At 49.2% G+C, this 19,163-nt stretch overlaps 1 protein-coding gene and 1 long non-coding RNA gene across 2 annotated transcripts; both read left to right on the forward strand.

Moving 5' to 3' along the window:
• The first annotated feature begins 5,977 nt into the window (after window positions 1–5,977).
• Window positions 5,978–8,733, forward strand: LOC308220328. The gene is made up of 3 exons (XR_013956650.1): window positions 5,978–6,178; window positions 7,030–7,371; window positions 8,621–8,733. It is a non-coding gene; the product is annotated as an uncharacterized lncRNA (long non-coding RNA).
• Window positions 8,734–11,243: 2,510 nt separating this feature from the next.
• On the forward strand, window positions 11,244–18,916 carry RHOU (ras homolog family member U). Its single transcript, XM_080614801.1, has 3 exons — window positions 11,244–12,051; window positions 12,800–12,858; window positions 15,879–18,916. The coding sequence occupies exons 1-3, from the start codon at window positions 11,724–11,726 to the stop codon at window positions 16,332–16,334; spliced, it is 843 nt and encodes a 280-aa protein (XP_080470927.1). The 5' UTR covers window positions 11,244–11,723; the 3' UTR covers window positions 16,335–18,916.
• Window positions 18,917–19,163: the final 247 nt, after the last annotated feature.

Genomic DNA, 19,163 nt, shown 5'->3' on the forward strand with positions numbered 1-19,163 from the left:
AAAACTCAAAGAAAACCCTAAACTGCTCAGTGACTGTAGTCAAAGACATTCAGCTCTTTTCTGGTGGTTACTTTTCTGTCTAGGCTCCCAAGGAGGCTGACGAGGGATATTTTAGCTTGTTAAGGCAATAGCACCATAGCAACAAAACCCTAAGAAGCCTGTCAGTTTGGTGCACAGGACCTGTTTTGCATACCAGGCCTTTGATCCACAAGTGTATGTAACATTGCCTTTTTTTTATCAGTGTGGTGAAAAGGTGAAATAGGTCCCTTGTTTAAGTGGGACAATTTATTATCATCATTTAGCTCTTGAAGGACAAGCCATGCAGAAGAGCTCCAGTCAGGGGAGAGAGGCCTTGAATGCAAGAACGTTTATGCTTGGGTTAACAGGGAAGCAAGCTGCACCAGGCTTTGCAGAATCCAGTCCTTGCATTGGGGAAAAAATGATGTTTTAATTTGTTAGTCTGTTTCCTCAGTTCTTTCTCTCATAGAGAGCAGTCCGACATCCAGGACAGACAGCATTTAACAGGATCTAGCTGTACATCTGACAGCTCTTGACTGTGGCTTCTCACACGCTCTTGGACTGGCAGCATGACCAGGGCAGAGCACCCGTGTGTGCCTCACCCACAGAGCTGAGCAATGCCCTGGCCACAGGCACTTCCTGAGGTAGGGCAACTGACCATGCTTGCATGGGGAAAGGATCCAAACGAGTCCCATGAGGATATCCAATCCCATATTTTTCAGGCTGTTTTTCAAGGGCACTCTGGTGATCCACAGGACAAGAGGAGGTGGTCAGTGAAGTGAATGGAGAAAAAGTGAATGGAAAAAAAATGAAAAGTGAATGTGCAACAGGCACATCTACTTCCACATGTGCAAACAAATATTACAGTGAGAGAGCGAGAGCACTGACGAGTATCCTCAGCTTTGTCTGGTTTCCTTTCTGTTGTCAATGAAAATCACCACGAACCCGTAGCACTTGATAGTCCTTAGATTGTTTTCCAAAGGTATGGTTGAAAGAGCAACTCTCAGTGAACCCTAACTGCCTAGAAATAAAACCGGCTGTCCCTGACCATTTCTGACAGCCCTGGATGTCTCACCTTGCTGGAGATGCCTCAGGCCCCAGGCGCAACTGCAGTATCCAACTGCCCATACTATCAGAAAGTTTGTCCTGACTTCAGTATTGAGCTCCTCATGCTGCAATTTGAGCTCATTACATCTTGCCTTACCTCCACTCTCCACATCTTTCCTTTTCTGTTGCATTGGTTTTATTCATTGCTGCCTTCCCAACCTTAACCACCTGCTGGATTTAACTCTACTTCTGAGTCCTTTTCAAGCGCTCCTTCCTATCCCTGAGCTGTATTTCCCAGGAGCAGCTGAAGCACATTCCTGTTTCCTCTGCGCCTGCTTTGCTCCTTTGCTTCCCTTCAGAAGGGCTGCCTTTCACAAAAGGCTGCTCCCGAACCTGCAGGAACTACACCACACACACACATGCAAACAGCTGCACAGTAACCAAGACCTAAGATAACTCAAAGCACGAGAAATAAAGATCTCTGTGTATAGTCGGTACCTGGAGCTAAACAGAGATATTCTACCCTCATATTTTCTGTTAATTGTTGCTCTGGACATTTTTGTTTTATCAGATGGGGAATGACACTTGAGACCTAACTAATCTGTGCCTCTTGTCAATGGCTCTTTGTTTCCTTTTAGGTTTTTTTTTCCCTTATTTTTCCCTGGCCCTATAATAATTTCTTTGTTCCCTTTGGTAAGCTGACCACTTGGAGCATTACATCCCTGCAAGGCAGGCCTGGCCGTAACAGCAGCAGCATCCACTGGGATGGCATCGATGCACAGCAGCCAAGGCTCCCTCTGCTAGGCACCAAAAATCACCCCACTTGCATCAACCAAACCCACCTCCACAGTGACCAGGACAAAAGAGATTGAACCTTGGATGAGAAAGTACCTTTTTCCCACAGAACCAGTTGAAATGCTTTAGACCCTTCCCTCCTAGGCACTTTATTGCTCTTGTTAATGGCAGGCTCTCTGTCTATACTAGTGCAGGCTAGAATCAAGGTACTAATAAACTCATAAACAACGTGGAGGCAGGGAGCAGGCCCGGGTGGTTGCCCATATAGTTAAATGGTTGGCATTGTCCTTGCATGAGTTTGTCCCAGACCAAGCAAATATTCCCACAGCCCATGCCCAGGCAAGTTTCAGGAGCTGGGGTGGGCAAGGGAGAGTTCCCAGCAGGCAGTCTGGGCACAGCTCTCCTGCTCCAGGCAGACAACAGCTTGTCCCTCTGGGGATGACTGGGCACGCCAATGAGTGCATCAGGGGCTGTAAACCTTCCCTGGCCTGTCCTGTTAATTTACGTAGCTGTAGTCTTGACACTGCACAACTTTTAATGGATTTACTCATTCCAGCATCCCTGTGGGGTGGGGAAGTGTGCTCAGCCCCTGGGTCTGAGGGGCAAAACAGACCCATGGGGACACTGAAAGGGCAATGTGGCTCCAGAGAAGCCTACAGGTCCCACAGCCCACTTGTTTCCCAACCTCCTGCCCCAGCCACACTGTTTGAAGCCCCTTGGGCTGGTGAGGATGAGCCAGGCAAGGAGATGTGCCCCAGGCCTGATGCAGATGCTGAGCTTCTTGGGACCACACAGTGTGAGATGTGGCCACCTCCTCTGAGCTCTGCAGTTGAGATGAAACCCAGCTTGATGAGGCTGGGTGGATTAAAGCATGTGCTGGGCAAGTCTGGTCCTGAGAATATGGTCAGGCTTGCACTTAACTTGACCCTTACGGACTTGCAGGAGCTTAGGCAGAGACCTGGCTCTTCCACCCCTTGTGCTTTGATTTAGTGGGCATGTGAGGCCTTGGGGCCTCTCAGAGGCCATGTATCAAATCCATACAGAGAGTTTCTGCAGAGAAAATCGGTTTGGAAGAGCAGAGGGTGCTCAATGCTTTAGATCTGCATTGCCTGAAGTTCCCCTGCTGAGAAAACCAGAAAACAGTTCAGCGTAAATTTTCCATGTTTGTTTTCCCCATGCCTGTGTTAGCAGTGAGATGATCGGTCTTTTAGCCACTGCGTCATCTGCTCTTGGATCATGTCCATCACCATGGTGTCAGGGACTGCTAACACAATCTGTGTTCATTAATTAAGGCATTGTATGAAAATGAACTGTTTCATCTACAACTCTATTTTGAGATCGATGTTTTTATAACCAGTATCATTACTTTCATACCTGAACAGTCACAACTGGACCTTTCAGCAGAGCACCTTCAGCTTTCCATGGCCAGCTCCCAGGCACAAGTTTAACATCCCTGTGGAGCCCTGTGCACCTGGGGTGAGGATTTGTGGCAGGAGGAGGAGGTGTTGGAAGCCACAGCTCCGGGACGCTGGGGTGACAGGTCACCTTGCCCCAAGCCACCCAGCTGCAATAAGCCCACCCTTGGCCATCACCCAGTGACAAGCTTTGCTATGGCTGAGGCCAGCTCAAGGATCTGCTGGGCAGGAATAGATCCAGGGGCCATATGGATCCAGGCTGGGAGGCTTCACCTGTGTTTATCCCAGCCTTTTGTTCTTCCTGGCTCACCTCTCACTGACATCTGCACACCTCCTGTGTGGTGGGAATGTTTTGTGCCTTTCCCTGCTTTGGGGCGCTGACAGCAGAGGGTGCAGTGAGGGCTCATTACCCACTTGTGATGGGGCTGCAACGTCGGACCCCACCGAGGAGATGAAACCCACTCGTGGCCTTTTCATAATTATTCTCGTTCTCCTTGCTGAGTCTTCTCCTTGCTCAGTGCTGCTTCTGGTAGGAAAGATGTTTTTCTTGCATTACCTAAACAGCTTAAATGCAAAAAGAAAACTCAGCAAAATGAAAAGTACCACCACCACCAAAAAATCCATGAGAGAAATCTGGGCCTCATTGACTCTTCTGTTAATTAGCTTTAAAGAACACAATAAAACCAGAAAGCAAAGCAAAAGCCAGTAGAGGTAATTGGGGGGTGGCTGCTGGTGAAGCAGCAGCAGTGGGGAGGTGGCTGTGGAGGGCATCACCTTGCAGACAGCCCCAGATTTCTGAGGTCTGCCTCTCCCTCGAGTCCCATTTTGTGGCGAATCAGAGTAGACAGGGTAATTATTGCAGCTGTGTTTGGGGCTGGTTTAAGAGCTTGTACTTCCCCAGCTGTGTTGTGAGTGCAACAGCAGTGGCAGGCAACATTCCTGCCAGCACAGCTAGAAACAAGCAGCCTTCTGGAGAAACTCGCTGGGTGATTTTTGCCTGTTCATTTTCAATGACAAGTTTCTGAGGAAAACAGTAGCGTCTTAAAACCCACACCTACAGCCAAAAAACCTTGTGGACTTTTCCCTCCTGCTTTCCAGCAAATACTTCGCTGCCTCTTTTACAATGCCATTTCTATTGACGTAAAGCAAAGATAAGAAATGTTTGCCTGCGCTGCCTCACTCAGTTTTCCATGTGTGGCTCCTGGCTGACTTGCCATGTGTCCCTGCTAAGGTCTCAATCCACTTTCGACTGAAAGCGTCTGGGTCCTTGCTTGGCTTATCATGCCGACACAGCTGGCAACCTATTAATCTCCTGCTCCCAATGCCTTTACTGCAGTGGGAAAGCTCTGGTGCCTTTTAGTGGTTTGTATTTACAGCTAACAGAGGCCGGTGCTCGAAGCCCCTATGTTACTTCTCCATTGAAACCCCTCTTCTGAATCTCTGGATCCAGGGCAGGTTCAGCATTTTGGTCCTTCTTGCTCTAGCACTCTATTTCAAAGGCATGGAAAACCATAAAGCGGCAGGAGGAGTAGGTTTGAAGCCAGAATCTACCAGTAATTCTTTGCCCTTGCTCACATCTTTAATCTGAAGACTTCAAGACATCCAGGAAGTATCTTTTCATACCCTGGTAAAATTAGGCTCAGTTTTCACTCAACAGAAGTTGTCCTGTAAAGCTGCTTTCAGGCACATGAATTCTGCCTGCTCTCTCTCCAGCTAAGAGAGGACATTAGCCTGTCAAGGCTACACAGCAAGGGAGCCCTTGGAATCTTATTCTGTTCAGAAAACTGGTTTAAGCCAGGCTGGTCAAAACACTGATGTGTGAAAATAAACCACTCTGTGAGGGTTTGCCTTGTAGAGCTGTGCTGGTGGTACCATTCTGACAACTCTTCTTTCTAAATCCAGCTCAATCCTCAGGCAGAGGGAGGTGTGTGAGCAGGAAAGCTGGGACTAGAATGGCAGTTTCCTGAGCCCAGCCTTGTACGCTGGCCAGGCGACACTCTGGCTGCTAACAAAATAGTTAGCAAGGGACTCACAGGTAGAGATGGGACGCTTGAAAGGCAAAAAATAACTCACAGAGTGGCTGGCTTCAGTGTCTGATTATGCATACCTATTGTGTATGGCCTGAAAACTTGGGAATTGAAGGTTTACATCCTGTCCCTGAAAAAGAAATGTAATGCCTGGGTAACTGCTTTCCAGCATCCCAAACCTGTTTACAGTTCCTGTCCCAAAGCAGATTCTCAGCATGCTGAGAAGTAGCTGCTCCTTCCCCAGCTGTGGCTTCCAAGGCCAGGGATGTGGCTGGACTCAGTATTGAGCTGGCTCAGCTAAACTGGGGATCAGGGAGGTAACCGGGAGCCTCCAGGACAAACACTGGAGACAGTATTTATATAAATAAATGCTGAGCCAGAACAGTGCAGATCTGGACAGCAGGGTTTGCTCTGCACCAAGTGCATCATGTTCTGTGCTTTCCTGCCTTTGTGTTACCAAGCAGCACAGAAAAAGACATGGCTTTTCCCCCTCTGCTAAGCTATCCCAGAGACAGCTGTGGGTGCTGTCCTGTGATGCCTTCCCTCAAAGTCAGGCAGCTATCAGGAAAGAGCAGCCTGCTCGCTTTCAGTAAAACTGGCACTTGTGCTGCCTTCTTCCAAGCCTTTTAATCCCCACCTAGCAACTGCTTTCAGAAAAGATCTTTAAAGGTGGAAAGGGAAAAGGCTTTTCAGCAGTGGCCATGGGGTTCTTCCAAGTTTGATACCAAGAGGAAACGGCTGGCTCCAAAGGAGATAACACTGGGACCAATTGTTGTTTTTCAGACTTTGAGTAACCAACTAAAAATGCATGGGTCAAACTGCCCATGGAGACAGGTCAGCACGGATCCATTGGCTGGCCAAACTTCACTGGAGAGGGTGAGTGCGGAAGCGAGTGTGGGAGCATCCCTGCAGAGCAGATAGGTCTCTCTGTGCCCCTCACCTCCCAGCACTGTTGACAGAAGTACCCCGTTAGGAAACTGCTCTCACCCTCCATGAAACATGGGCTCATGCAAGGACACATAAGGCCCAGCAGGAGGTGCCCCTGGGGGCAGCTGGTGGTGGTGGAGAGATGATGGAGTTCTCTAGAAAGTACTGATCTCTGTTTACCGCTTCAGGTGACCATTTCAGCCCAATCTGGGCATATTTTACAAGCACTGTATGATATAGCTCAGGTTTATGAGGCTGTTCAGTGTCCTTTTCAGCAGCTGTGACCCCAGATCAGCTGAAAAGGATTTTGAAAGCGAGATAAAGGGCTCACCTCCCACCGTGGTTCCCCTGCAGAGGCACTACAGATAGGAGGTTAGGGTTAATTTGTTTTCTGAATTAACAAGGAATCTGTGAGGCTTGAAGCAATTGTGCTTTATTTTATTTTGGGGTTTTTTTTTTTTCATGTTGATCTCAACAATCCTTTTTGCCTGTGAATTTTTGCCAGTCTCTTCTCAGTCAGAGCTTAGCTGGAAGGGTGGTGAGAGTTTATTGTGTCAATGCGTGCCACTCACTAATCCTTTTCCCCAGGTAGTGAAAACTTCCCTGAGATGGTATCTTGGGTGATTAAAATGTTCTTTAAAAAAAGCCCTGGGAAATATATATAGAGAGTAAAAGCAGTAGTAACTTGTATTTCCCTAGCCTTTCCTCTCCTAGTTCTCAAATAACAGCCTCTAAAGCACTTCTCTTGAGTCAGAACAGGTCAGAGCCATGCTTCATAAAAGCTGCCTTTTCTTTCCCAGGTTGTTGCCCTTTCTTTGCTCCCTCATGCTTCCCATTTCTTTTCTCCCCACCTCCCCTGGCATGGGCCAGCTCAGCTTGATCCTGCTCTTTGGAAAACGAAGGGGTGCATCACAGACGGTTTTGTTCCGACAAAGAACAGGATCTTGGTGACAGCCCTGCAGAGCAGGCTGTACCCTTCCCTGGAACAAGCAGCAGTGCATCACGTCATGCTCGGACCTCACAGCCTCACTCCCTCGCCTCTCTCCGTGTCAGGCTTTTCAAGTTTCTACAAGAAAAAAAGCTTTCATTCTACAAGGCCAGCATCCAGTTCATATTTGTTATATCACAGGGACAACGATAAGGTAGGATGTAACAATGACCTGCTTCACGTCTTGATAAAATAATTTCCTCTCTCTGCCATTTTTCTGGAAGCATAATATTTAACTAATGCGAGCGTATAAGATAGAGCAGGAGCTTTTCTGTGAACTGCCTGATAATGCGACAGATTCAGCCCTGAGACAGACAACTGCCACCCTGTTGACCTACGTGGAGTTAAGCCTGTTTATCCCCCAGCTTAGAGCTCTGAAAACAATTGGGTTAAACCTGTAAGATGTGCGCGTGTGATAGGGTTGAGGCCAAAAGCGTTGGAGACAGCGGCTATCTGTTACAGCATCCCTCCATCAATGCCCCCTCAGCCCACCACCAGCACGCCTGCTCGGGAGCTGCTCTGACTTGCCGCTGTGGTGCAAATGGGCCCCCCTCCTGCAAAACAACCAGTTAGCTCATCCTTTTACACAAAAGGCTACTGTATTTGATAGGGTACATTACAGTATAGGGCAACCATGCAGCTCTCAATCCACTCACGCCCCCCTCCCCAGCACAGACAATGCAGACTGTTATAGCTGTCTTGGTGGAGCCTACTTAGCTCAATGCATTGGCTGTGTTTGTCTACTGAAGGTGTTTAAAAATATGCATGTGGCATTTTTGGCTCACAGCATTTGCATGAAGAGCTTTCTCACATCATCTTTTGATGCTGTTTAAGTGAATTGTCACCCAGGGCATATTGCCTGCCTTCTCATCTCCCACCTACAGGATTTTCCTTGTGGTTGTGCATCTTTTCTCTTACTGAGTTCTCGTTGTAGCATTGATACATTGTAGCATCGATACATTGTAGCATTGATACATTGTAGCATGGATTTGCCATTTGTCACTGCAGATAAGAGGTGACAATGCTCAGGCACCTTTGTGCCCTCCTCAGCTGGGTCATATTCCATCCTGGCATCAGAGATCACAGTATGTCTGCTCACCTTCACTTGGCACACTGTCCCAAACAGACAGAAATTCATCTGCTGACATGACTTCAGCATGCCATGACACAGTGTCCAAGGCGGCCAAAGCTGACCAGCATACAGTGTTTCCCACATTTACTGTATGCTGACTTCCAGCATCACATGCCATTCCACGGTACTAATGAGGTATATGATTTATGGGATGCCGCTGAGAGTAAAATATAGTTATAATTTTAGTACTACTTTTATTTCTTTCCTTGCATAAATGTGGTATGAACCTAGTCTGGTCTATTGACTTTTCTCCAATTTCTTGTTCCCCAAGGTGGAAAATTCCTCTGGATTTCTAGAGATGGAAAACTACTAACTGCTGGGCGCTGGCAGGAGAAGGGTAACAAGCATCTGGGCATAGAGATGGAGACTTCTCTTGACAGCTCTGTTCCTCAGGCAGAACAGGCCTTTCTATCAAAGCTCATGAGTGTGTGAGACAGCTTTCTTGGGCACTGCTTAGAACCTGAAAAATCAACTCTCAGAGGGAACTAGAGTCTTAAAAGCCACTCCTTTTCCCATTATATGTGCCTTTCGTTAGCGTCACCTTGTCTTGCGTAGATCCGCAGCTGTGCATACACTCAGAACCATGCAAAATAAAAATGAGACTGGACGGCAAATGTGACTCTGCCCCCTGCACAGAGCAGTAGGGACCAAATGTATCAGACATAACAGCATCTAGTCTCCATGCTCCATGTAGTTCCTCAGAAATGAATGAGTATGTTATTCCTTGTCTTGTGTAGATCCTGACTACCTTCGAACTTTCACTGAAGCGATCTGTTTTCAATTCAGAAGGGACACAAGTCTCTGTGCAGTTCACCCATTTTCCTCTTGGCTTAGGTGAAGGGAAAGAAAGACCCATAACAATTTTTGGTACTGGGATCAGTACTCGATTTTAATCAGGGATGTGATTTATCACCTCTATCACTCCTACATTAAGCTGTGTGGTTCACTGTTGAAACAGCCTCGCTGCTCAAGGTGTTACCTCACTATGGGTAGCTCTGAGCCCCCTCACCCATTACAGCAGAACAGCCACACAAAGGCTTCTCACCCCTTTCAGTGAAACATCTGCTGGGCTGAAGCTGCCTAATACTGAATTAAACACGATGACTTTGCAGCCAGGTGGCTGTGGAGCAAGTAGCCTTTTGGGCTCTGCTATCGAGGCAGAACACCCAGAAACAAGTGCAGCAGTGGGCCGTCATGGTGGTAACGTTTCTAACAGCTGTAGCTGTGTGCAAAGTGAGCCTGCACCTACACACGTAATGTTTTCCCCTTTCCCATCAAGAATAAGCCATATTAGCATTATCCCGGCACAACTGCATCCATACTCTGGGGAGTTAGCTGCAACAGCATTGTTAAAGCAATTCAGCTTTTCTAGGTAGACAGGCTATAATTACACTAAATTAAAATAGAGTGCTTTTGTTCTAACCTAGGCCACGAGGACTTGCACCAAAAATAACCAAAGGTATGAATTAAGCCGTTTCTGTTATTTTAGTACATGCTTGAGCACAGGCAGGCCCCTGCTCCATCCCTTCTGGGTGTCGAGCCTGGCAAAGCTCAGCTGCCTGGGTCATTGCCTCTTCTCAGACTTCATCACGGAGGGGTCAGTATACAAAAGCACCCGAAGGAGAAACGCTTCTTGCTTGTCGTGGGTGCCCTGTGATGTCTCTTTCTGGCACTAGCGCCCATACCTGACAGCACCCTATCCCAGCCGAAACCAGGACATTCATTTAGGAGAAGGTAATTCTGCAGGACTGGGGAGTCTCACAGGAGGGTCAGCAGTTCCTAAGGGTTTTGAGCATGAGGGTCACACTGAGCTCCTGTGCTCTGTTGGCTGCTGTGCTCCTTGCAGGGAGTGGGTGCATGCTGCCAGCCCAGGACAGGGATCAAGAGCTTTTTCTTCCCCCACCCTCCAACTGCATGCACAAGGCATCTAACCTGGGGTCTTCTCATCTGCCTTCAGACAGGGAGGACCTTGGCTCTGGCCCTGCTTTGGTGTGCAATGTTGTCATGGTGAGCCACAGTGGCTGGTCCCATAGGAGAAGCCAGGGCACATAGGAAAGCAAGATCAGCTGTACTGAGTGCTTATTTCCATGAGGCATGAGCCTTGGTAGGGTCTTTGGTGGTCAGACCACAGAGCTCCCGAGTTTATAAAAGCAGGAAGACCATAAGCCCCATAGGCCTGACCTTTCCACATGGGACAGGCTGTTGGCGCATGATGTGTAGTGGGTACCACATGCTGTGGGTATGAAACTAGCAGCATCACGTGGGTTTCCAGTTCATCAAGGGAAATTGGGAAATAGTACTCCAGATCACACCAGGAACTCAGTGACGCTGAAAATGGTAAACTGAAATCTCGACTCTGCCACAGAGCTTTCAGCACTGCTTTGGGTAAGTTAAGATGCCTGTACTTGCTGCCTGCAAAATGACGGTACCAACAACGTGTACATCCCAGGTGCTCCAGGTGGCACTGTTCATGTTTGCACAGTACCATTAAGGGCCCCAGAAGAAATGTGTTAATAATGTTCCCAATTTAGGGCACAGACAGTCTTTTCAGCAGCTTTTCATTTTCCGTGTTCAACCTCAAAACTTTTCCACGTCTAACTTATTTCAACGGTGCTAAAAGCATAGCTCCCCCTTTCCCACGGCACATGGCCCAGTTTATCCCTCCCGAGGCTGCAGATGAGAGATTACAGTGTATAATACTGCTGGGTACATAGCAGAGAGAGTACTGCTTTCCAGGCGGGCAAGGGGTACAGTTCCCTCAGCACCCCGGTAAAGCGGTGGACTCGCCGCAGTCCCGCGGCTCCCGCAGGGCGGCGCGGGCAGAACGCGGCCACCGGCAGCGGGGCTGGGCAGGAGCGGGCACGGACCCCGACGTGCGTGTTGGGGGGAGAGCCGGCGCGCCCCCGTCCCAGCAGCCAATAGCGCTGCGCGGCGGGGCGAGGGAGCCAATGAGGGGCGCTGCGCTCCGCGGGCTCGCCCTCTGCTCGTCTGTCCTCTGCCTTCGGGGCGGGCGGTGCGGAGCACTGTGGCGCCGCCTGCCGGGCGGTGCCGTGCCGCGCCGTGCGGCGCCGGCTCCTCCCCGCGCAGCGCTATGTCACGCGGAGGCGCGGGGCTGGCGGTCGGGACTTGGTAGTGCGGGGTGAGGCGAGAGCAGTGCAGCCGGGATCCCGCCACCGACTGCTCCGGGAGCCACCGCCTGCGCACGGGAAGAGCCAGCGGCGCCGGGGCTGGCTTCGCGGCGGTCGCGCCGCGCCTGCCGGCCCGCCGGGACCCCGCACCGCACGCCGGCCGCCGCTGCTCCCCGCCGCCCCTCGGCCGGCGGCCCCGGGCCGCGCACCGCCCCCCGGCCGGCGGGGCTCTGCGTCGCCGTGCGGATGCCGCCGCAGCAGGAGGGCGAGGCGGGCTACATCAGCAAACCGGTGCCGGGCGGCTGCGAGGTACCGCCGGTGCCCCCGCGCAGAGTGCGCAGCGGCCGAGCGGCTGCAGCGCTGGGGGCAGCGCTGGGTGGCCGCTGCCGGGCGACGGGAGCCGGAGCCGCGGCCGGGGCCGGAGCTGGGGCCGGAGCGGGGACCGAGCCGCGGCGCAGCATCAAGTGCGTGCTGGTGGGGGACGGCGCTGTGGGGAAGACCAGCCTGGTGGTGAGCTACACCACCAACGGGTACCCCACCGAGTACATCCCCACCGCCTTCGACAACTTCTCCGGTAAGCGCCGGGGGCGGACGTGGGGGGACCGGGAGGGTGAGAGGGGGTGCTGCCGCCGCGGGGAGCTGTGCGTCCTGGCTGTTCCTTCCTCGGGGCTGCTCGGGGGGTGAGGGGATGTCCATCTTAGTTAGTTGAGGCAGGACCGGAGCGTGTAAAGAGCTCCGTCTCAGGAAGCAGCACCGGCAGATCTCCGTGTAACGGGGCCGGGCTGGCAGCTGGTGTCGCGCCCGGCAGTGCGGCCAAAGCCGGGCTTTAATTATGTACGCTCCGGTCTAAAACTCCCAGCTCTCGGCCAGATGGGAAGCGCCTAAAGGAAGGTTTACGCACTTGCCTCGTTCCCCCATTACAAAGGAGGAGGTTCAGGGGTTTCCCTTTGGCTCAGCGCGGGGGGTGGCGGTGTGTCCCGGGCGTGTTGAAGGTGTACGGGGTGGTATAAACTAAACAGACTAAACCTTTTGTGGTGGAAGAAGGACCCATACGGCTGGGCTCGCTCTCCTGCCGCCGCTGAGGGTTAGTGCAGTCTCTGCTTGCCACATCTCTTGCGGGGAAGTGAATCGGAAAGCCCTGAAGGCTTGTGTGTGCCCGAGTGTTAGCAATGGACTCCCAGCTCTGCTCAGTTGTTAAATCTAAACTAATTGAAGACTGTAAGAGCTGAGGGATGGTAAATCTTCTTTTCTTCCTTTTTCTTTAATGGAAAACATGTAAAATTGGACTCACCACACTTTTCCCGTCTCCCTCCTCTCCAAAGCTGTCGTGTCTGTCGATGGCAAGCCGGTGAGACTTCAGCTCTGCGACACAGCTGGTCAGGTCAGTGAAGCCACTTGATTTAACTGACGGCGGGAGGGGAGAAGTTGTTGTGCAATGTAGTCCTGCTAATGACTTCATGGATTTGAAAGGCTTCCCAGTGTTTGATCATCTTATTAAACTGCTATCATTTTCACTGCTGCTTAACTTGCTGTTCTGCCCGGCGTCTGTTGAAGGATGGGGTACCCCAGTACAGGGGCTGGGCACAGGCTGCTGCTCTGCTTGCTCAAGCTGTCGCTCTGCTTAGCCTGCCTAGAGAGGCTGAACATATTGGGGATTCAAGGGCCACCTGGTTTTCTCTTTGAGCGGTTGTCGCTGTCTTTATGTTTGCTAAGTAACTGCTGGTTTAGGAATTACAGTGTTTGGGATGTATGCATGCAAAGCATCCACAGCTGTAGGTGTCTGGAGATAGAGAGTGTGCTTTTGAAGGAACAGAAACTTAAGGGAGAAAAAAGTCCTCTGGGGTGTTGCCTGTGGAGTCCTCATATTTGCCATTCCCACCCCCTTCAAAAGTGCTGCCTCCCCAAAGCCAAGAGTTGAGGGAGGCTGATGCCTCTCAGCTCCTGGTTTGCCTGATAAGTGAAAAGAGCCCATTTCTTCCTGCCTTATGTTTTCTGCAAGTCCCTGGCTTGTACCACCCTGAGCAGTGTGCAACACTGCCTGCTAGGGTGGATAGCCAAAAAGTACCCAAAAGTGTTTTGCTACCTAGCTAGTGCTTCAAGACAGTGGGAGCTGGGTTCCTGTGCAGCTCTGTGGATCTGGGTCTATGCCTTCCCAAACCCATGCTGAAAATCTCAGTGGCCTTAACATACAAACCTATTTAGGTAAGTTGTAACTGGGCGCCCTACTTAGGAAAGGGGTTTGAAGGGCTGTGCAGTCCTAGACAGCAGTGTAGGACTCCCATGTGCCCTACAAACCAAAGCTGAAATCCTACAAGCACCCTTCTGCGAGAAAAGGGTAAAGGATGGGAAGTACAACAGTGGAACTGTCCCATGATTTTATGTCCTGCTGAGGGTGGTATTACACCAGCTGGGGCTGTACATGTTCATATGCAGAGCGTGGCAGGTGAAATTGCCATTGGGTGACAGGCAGTGCCTGTGAAAACCTGGCTGCAAGCTGCAGGAGGGACAGGCAAGCCCAGTCACCTCTTGCCTTTGCTGCTCTTAATGGTTAGGATGTTTGCTCTGGCTGCCCAAGTGCAGCCGGAATGGGTAGAGTCGCTGCTTCAAAAATGAAGGGGTTATCTAAACAGACAGAAGTCATCCTGAATAAAAGATATCTAGCTGGATACTTCAGTAAACCTGCTGCTGTGAGATGGCTGCTGAAATCTACAGCTAAACAAGCACTCCAGTCAAGAGAAATTGTATTTCAGCATCACCAGCCCAAAGAAGTGTAGAGTCCCTGCAAGGACATGCACCCACCACTGAAACCACAGGAGTGTACTTGGGATAGAAAGGGCACTATTTCATCTCGGTAGACACCCTTAAGATCTGGGTTTGGCTTTCAAACTCATTGAATGGAGCCCTTTTGAGGTTTCTCACATAGCAAGAAGAGGCAATTATAAGCTAAGGTGCCTCTCTGTAAATGGCCCTGTCTTTCAGAGCAGTATCTCTCGATAAATGTGGGCCTTCTCTTGAGCCAGGCAGTGAGAGCCTGGTTTCCTCTGAGGCTTAATCTGAGAATCAAGAGAGCTAATGAAGCTTGCTTTCTCGACTCATGTTTTATAAATCGCTGCCTCTCTTTGAGATACTGCTGGAAGAAATTAATTTGTGCAGAACAAGACTTCTGAGGCTTCCAGGGGGTTTTAAACTGCATATCCTGGGCCTCCAGAGGCTTTAAAGCAAAATTCCACATCTCGAAAATTAACATGGAACTTGCAATGTAGCAATAAACTGCTGGTACCAGAGAGATGTTCTCAGCTGTGAGTGTGCTTTGCACTTTCAGTTCAGAGCTTTTGAGAACACGGTCTGTTTTAATTAAAATGTCAGTGCCACTGAGGCAAATCCTACCTGTTCAGGCTGCTAGTGTTACCCTGCTTTTATCCTGCTGTCAGCATAAAAGCAGCCTGCTTGGAGTTAACCCTTGCTTCTTGCTGCATTCTTCCCTGAGGATCAGCATGCCTTTGTTACCATGAGGTGTTTGGCTTTTTTGTGGCTAGCTCCTGAAGCTGAAAAAGAGCCTTGCTTTGCTGGAGTTTGCATTAAAAGGGAGGGGGAAAAAAAGAGGAAGGTAGGCTGGAAGACCTGTTTTGCAGTTTGTTTGATGTGGCTTGGGTGGGAGGGAGGGAAAGGTAAAGCTCTTACTCTATGCCATTGGCATGTTAAGCCTGCACATTGTGAGTCATTATTGCTCCCCTCAGATTTAAATCCCTAGGCACAATGGCAGGGAAATTATTCCCATATCCTTTAGGATGTTGTTAAGCAGTCACAAGTTCAGAAGGTGATTCCAGGAAAGGTACAAAGTATTCTTGCTGCTCTTGCCTGTATCTGGAGGTAGGGGTGTCAGCAGAGCAGCTTTGAAGTACATGAGTGCTCCTCTTCGCGGCTGCTCACTGACTCACCCCTGTAAGAGATGGACCTGTAGAAGTGCCTTTTCCCTTCCAAACTTTGATGTTTTGGCTTTTGTGTGCTGTAACCCGCTTGCTGCATCATTGCTCCTTTGCTGAAATAGGGCAGAGGGCCTGCGTACAAAGAGCTAAGGAAATATTTAAGCACTCAAAACAAGCCGCAGCATTAGTCATAAAATCTCAGCTAGGTGGGGAAGCCACCACCTTGGTCCCACGTGCCCAATGGTGGCAGGGTGCCTGCTGGCTCGCAGCTGTGAGACCTCAGGCTGGGTATGGGGAACTTCTGCTTGTAACGCACCTCGTTGGGTGGTCTGGGTGCTCATGTTGAGGTGCCTCTCATGGTGGCAGTGGTATGTGATCCTCAGCTTCCCCAAGGGTCAGCGGCAAGGGTCAATGGTGTCCTCTGGGACTGATGTGCTCTTTCCATGGGGTGCTAATGCAATTTTGTTCCATTCAGGATGAATTTGACAAGCTCAGGCCTCTGTGTTACACCAACACGGACATCTTCCTGCTGTGCTTCAGTGTGGTGAGCCCTTCGTCCTTCCAGAATGTGAATGAGAAGTGGGTTCCTGAAATCCGGTGCCACTGTCCCAAGGCCCCCATTATCCTTGTTGGGACGCAGTCGGACCTCCGGGAGGACGTCAAAGTTCTCATTGAGCTGGACAAGTGCAAAGAAAAGCCTGTCTCAGAGGAGGCTGCGAAGCTCTGTGCTGAGGAAATAAAAGCCGCATCCTACATCGAGTGCTCTGCTTTGACTCAGAAAAACCTCAAGGAGGTCTTTGATGCGGCCATCATGGCTGGCATTCAGTACTCGGATACCCAGCAGCAACCAAAGAAATCCAAGTGCAGGACTCCAGACAAGATGAAAAACCTCTCCAAATCCTGGTGGAAAAAATACTGCTGTTTTGTATAGGGGTTGCAAGGACCTGAGTGCTGCTCTGAGGAAATCAAATAGAGGCTATATTAGCTGAAATCTCATTCTGTGTCGTCACGAGTGTATAGTGTAGATCTGTATGTATGTGTATATGTTGCTACTGGATATCTCAGCTGCCCTTTTGAGGGTGGCAGAAGGATTCTTAGTTAAATAATTGCTATAAATCAGGTCTGGCATACAGTTTCATGGTTAAAACCTCTCATTAAGGAAGAAAAGCACCACATGGCTGTGAGGGTAGAAGGATTTGTCCAAAGGATCTGACTTCTTGTGTTGTAAGATGTGTGCAACAGAGAGGAGCACACCAGAGGCCTTTGCTGCCAGGGCTTCGCAGGAGGAACGCGTGAGCAGTGGTAGAAGTGTAGAGCTCTGTACATGGACGATCAAAGGTTAAAATAACACTGTGCCTCCTAACTGACGTTTGTAGCTTTAAACCCCTACTCCTGCTCTCTTCTCCATGTCTTCCCAAGCCAACGCTCTTGGGGATCACTTTAAAAAGGGCATGCGAGAGGTGTAATCTATACGCAAATGCTACGGTTGGAAAGGTCATGAATATACCTTCAGCATGTGGCGAGGGAACCTAATCCCTTATGGAGCTGGTATCTCATTTGTCACCTCCTGACTTTGTGAAAGCCCTTTCTGTCCTCCTTCTCCTGCCCTTCCCAGGAAGCCGAGTGAAAGCCCGAGAACATGACCAAGCTTTAACTCGCCTACCTCGAGCTGGGGCGAATTCCTCTGTATTTTTGCAGAGATGACGACAGTTCATCTATTTCAGCTGAAAGGAATGTAAATGCTGTTGTGTTGGTTATTTTTTTTCTTTCATTTTTAAAGAGATGTAACAAATGTCTGTGCAGCAGCACGTAAACCACATCTGGCTTTAAATCTACAGCAAGAATTTCAGGATGCCCCACCTTACCTTTTAAGGCTGCTAAACAAATAACAAATCAGGCAGGTTAAGATTTATAACAAGCCGGACTCTAGAAACTGAGGCTGCTGTGTCCTCTTCATGATGCTGTTTTCAACCAAGTTAATGTTTCCTTTCTAAAGGCAACAGTCGCTTGTGGTTGAATCTTGTCCAAGCTCATAGTGGTGAAATTTGCTGAAGCCACCCCAGAAATTGAACTGATTGGGGTTTTTTTCCCAGACCAGTCCAACAGATTAGCTGAAATGTGCCTAAAATGTAGCTGAGTGATCAACATAGAGTTGATATGTGACCTATTCTCTGACTAAATCTGGTTCCTACTAAACTAAGCCTCATTCCAGTCCTGGCAAGCTCAAGTGACCTGAGGGATAACGTGACTCTCTGCAAGAATCAGTATTCTAACTTATCCTGCAGAGAACATTTAGTTTGTGCTTTCTGTCTGCCTACCTTTTTATGGCCCTGACTATGGGTTTTTTTTCCCCTAGATATTTCAAGATCAGGTTATATTGGTTTTTCCCTCCGTCAGCCATAGCCTTCAAGTGACCTTTTTCATAGTCTTAAACTAAACTGCAGTGACAGAAAGCCGGAACCCTTTTTTCATCAGAAATAAATCAATGTCTGATACAAAGAAGAACTGTGGAAGCCATTTGAGTTGATAAAACCGACCATGGTTTACCTTCTGGCACATTAAATAAAATGACAGTATGTAAATGGATTCTGGCCTGTATTGGCATAGGCTCCAGAGGCAGTACTTTTTCCTCCTCTACAGTGAAATGAGTGCAGAATGGGTAATGTTCCATCGCAGAAAACTTGAAAATGGGATGGAAATCTTTACCTAGGGCCTAATTCAATAAAAATGTGTTGGCTTCTGCACTGGAACAGCTTGGAAAAACAGTTTCCATAGCACAGAAGCTGGATGCATTTAACTTGGTTGCATCTGGTTGGTAATGGTTTAATGTTTACTGGTCATGAAGTTAACATCGGAGCCTTTATATTTCTTACTCGAACTCTTTGACAGGATTTCAGATATGCAGTCATACCGTCATCTTGGAGAAAAACATAAAGCCGTATTTCTCTTGGGTGCTTTGCTTCTCTGTAAAATGGTCTTGGTGGATCGAAAATGTGGGTTTGGGAAGGAGACAGGCTTGAACCTGAGCAGCTTCCATTTGCAAAAACAACAGCATTTCTCCTGCAAGACCATCCTACTTTGTATCACGCCATATTGGAAGCAGTAGGTTATATTTTATACGCAGCCTGTTTCATAGTCTGGAGTAGCATTACTTTTAAATGTAGCCAGCTGTGACTGTTTCTGAAAATGTGATGTATATACAACTTGTTATAGCCCTTTACTAGGTGTGTGTAAACTGAGTCTTATAACTTTACGAATACTGCTCTACACGGGGCTACACAGGGTCTAGGTTTTAGAAATACTACTTTTAAAATCATCAGTATTTTACGAGCGCAAGCGAGGGGAAGATAGCGCAATTGAGGGAAAGATATCTCTATGTAGTCTATAATCTGACGTGCCTTATGAAAAAAAACTTCTCTTCTGTTTTCTAAGTGTAGGCTATATTCTGAAAGAAATATTTCATGTGAGAATGATATAAATGAGGTATTTGGAAATAAATTCTGACCTGTGTATGTGTCTGCCTCTGCTGCCCGCTCGGGGAGGCTGGAGGACAGTCCCTGGCCATGCACCACACTGATGCCTGGGGCTGTGCTCCTGGTGCCCTGGCAAAGTGCCTCTGGTTTAGAACTACAGAGTTCTCCCTGCCTGCCCTGTCTCCAGCAGGCTGGGCTGGGTGGGAAGGGTGTGATGGGCTTCCTCACATGCAGGCTTGTGCCCCTGATCATGCCTGCAGTGCAGGAGTGCCTGACCCACCAGCAGG

The sequence above is a fragment of the Psittacula echo genome (genome assembly GCF_963264785.1).
Source record: "Psittacula echo genome assembly, chromosome: 4".
Taxonomy (NCBI): domain Eukaryota; kingdom Metazoa; phylum Chordata; class Aves; order Psittaciformes; family Psittacidae; genus Psittacula; species Psittacula echo.

Bases quoted from the DNA above. Each gene is read 5' to 3' on its own strand.
- RHOU (XM_080614801.1), top strand. From the start codon at position 11,724: ATGCCGCCGCAGCAGGAGGGCGAGGCGGGCTACATCAGCAAACCGGTG. The intron at 12,052-12,799 runs GTAAGCGCCGGG...TCCTCTCCAAAG, and splicing joins CGCCTTCGACAACTTCTCCG to CTGTCGTGTCTGTCGATGGC. The intron at 12,859-15,878 runs GTCAGTGAAGCC...TGTTCCATTCAG, and splicing joins TCTGCGACACAGCTGGTCAG to GATGAATTTGACAAGCTCAG.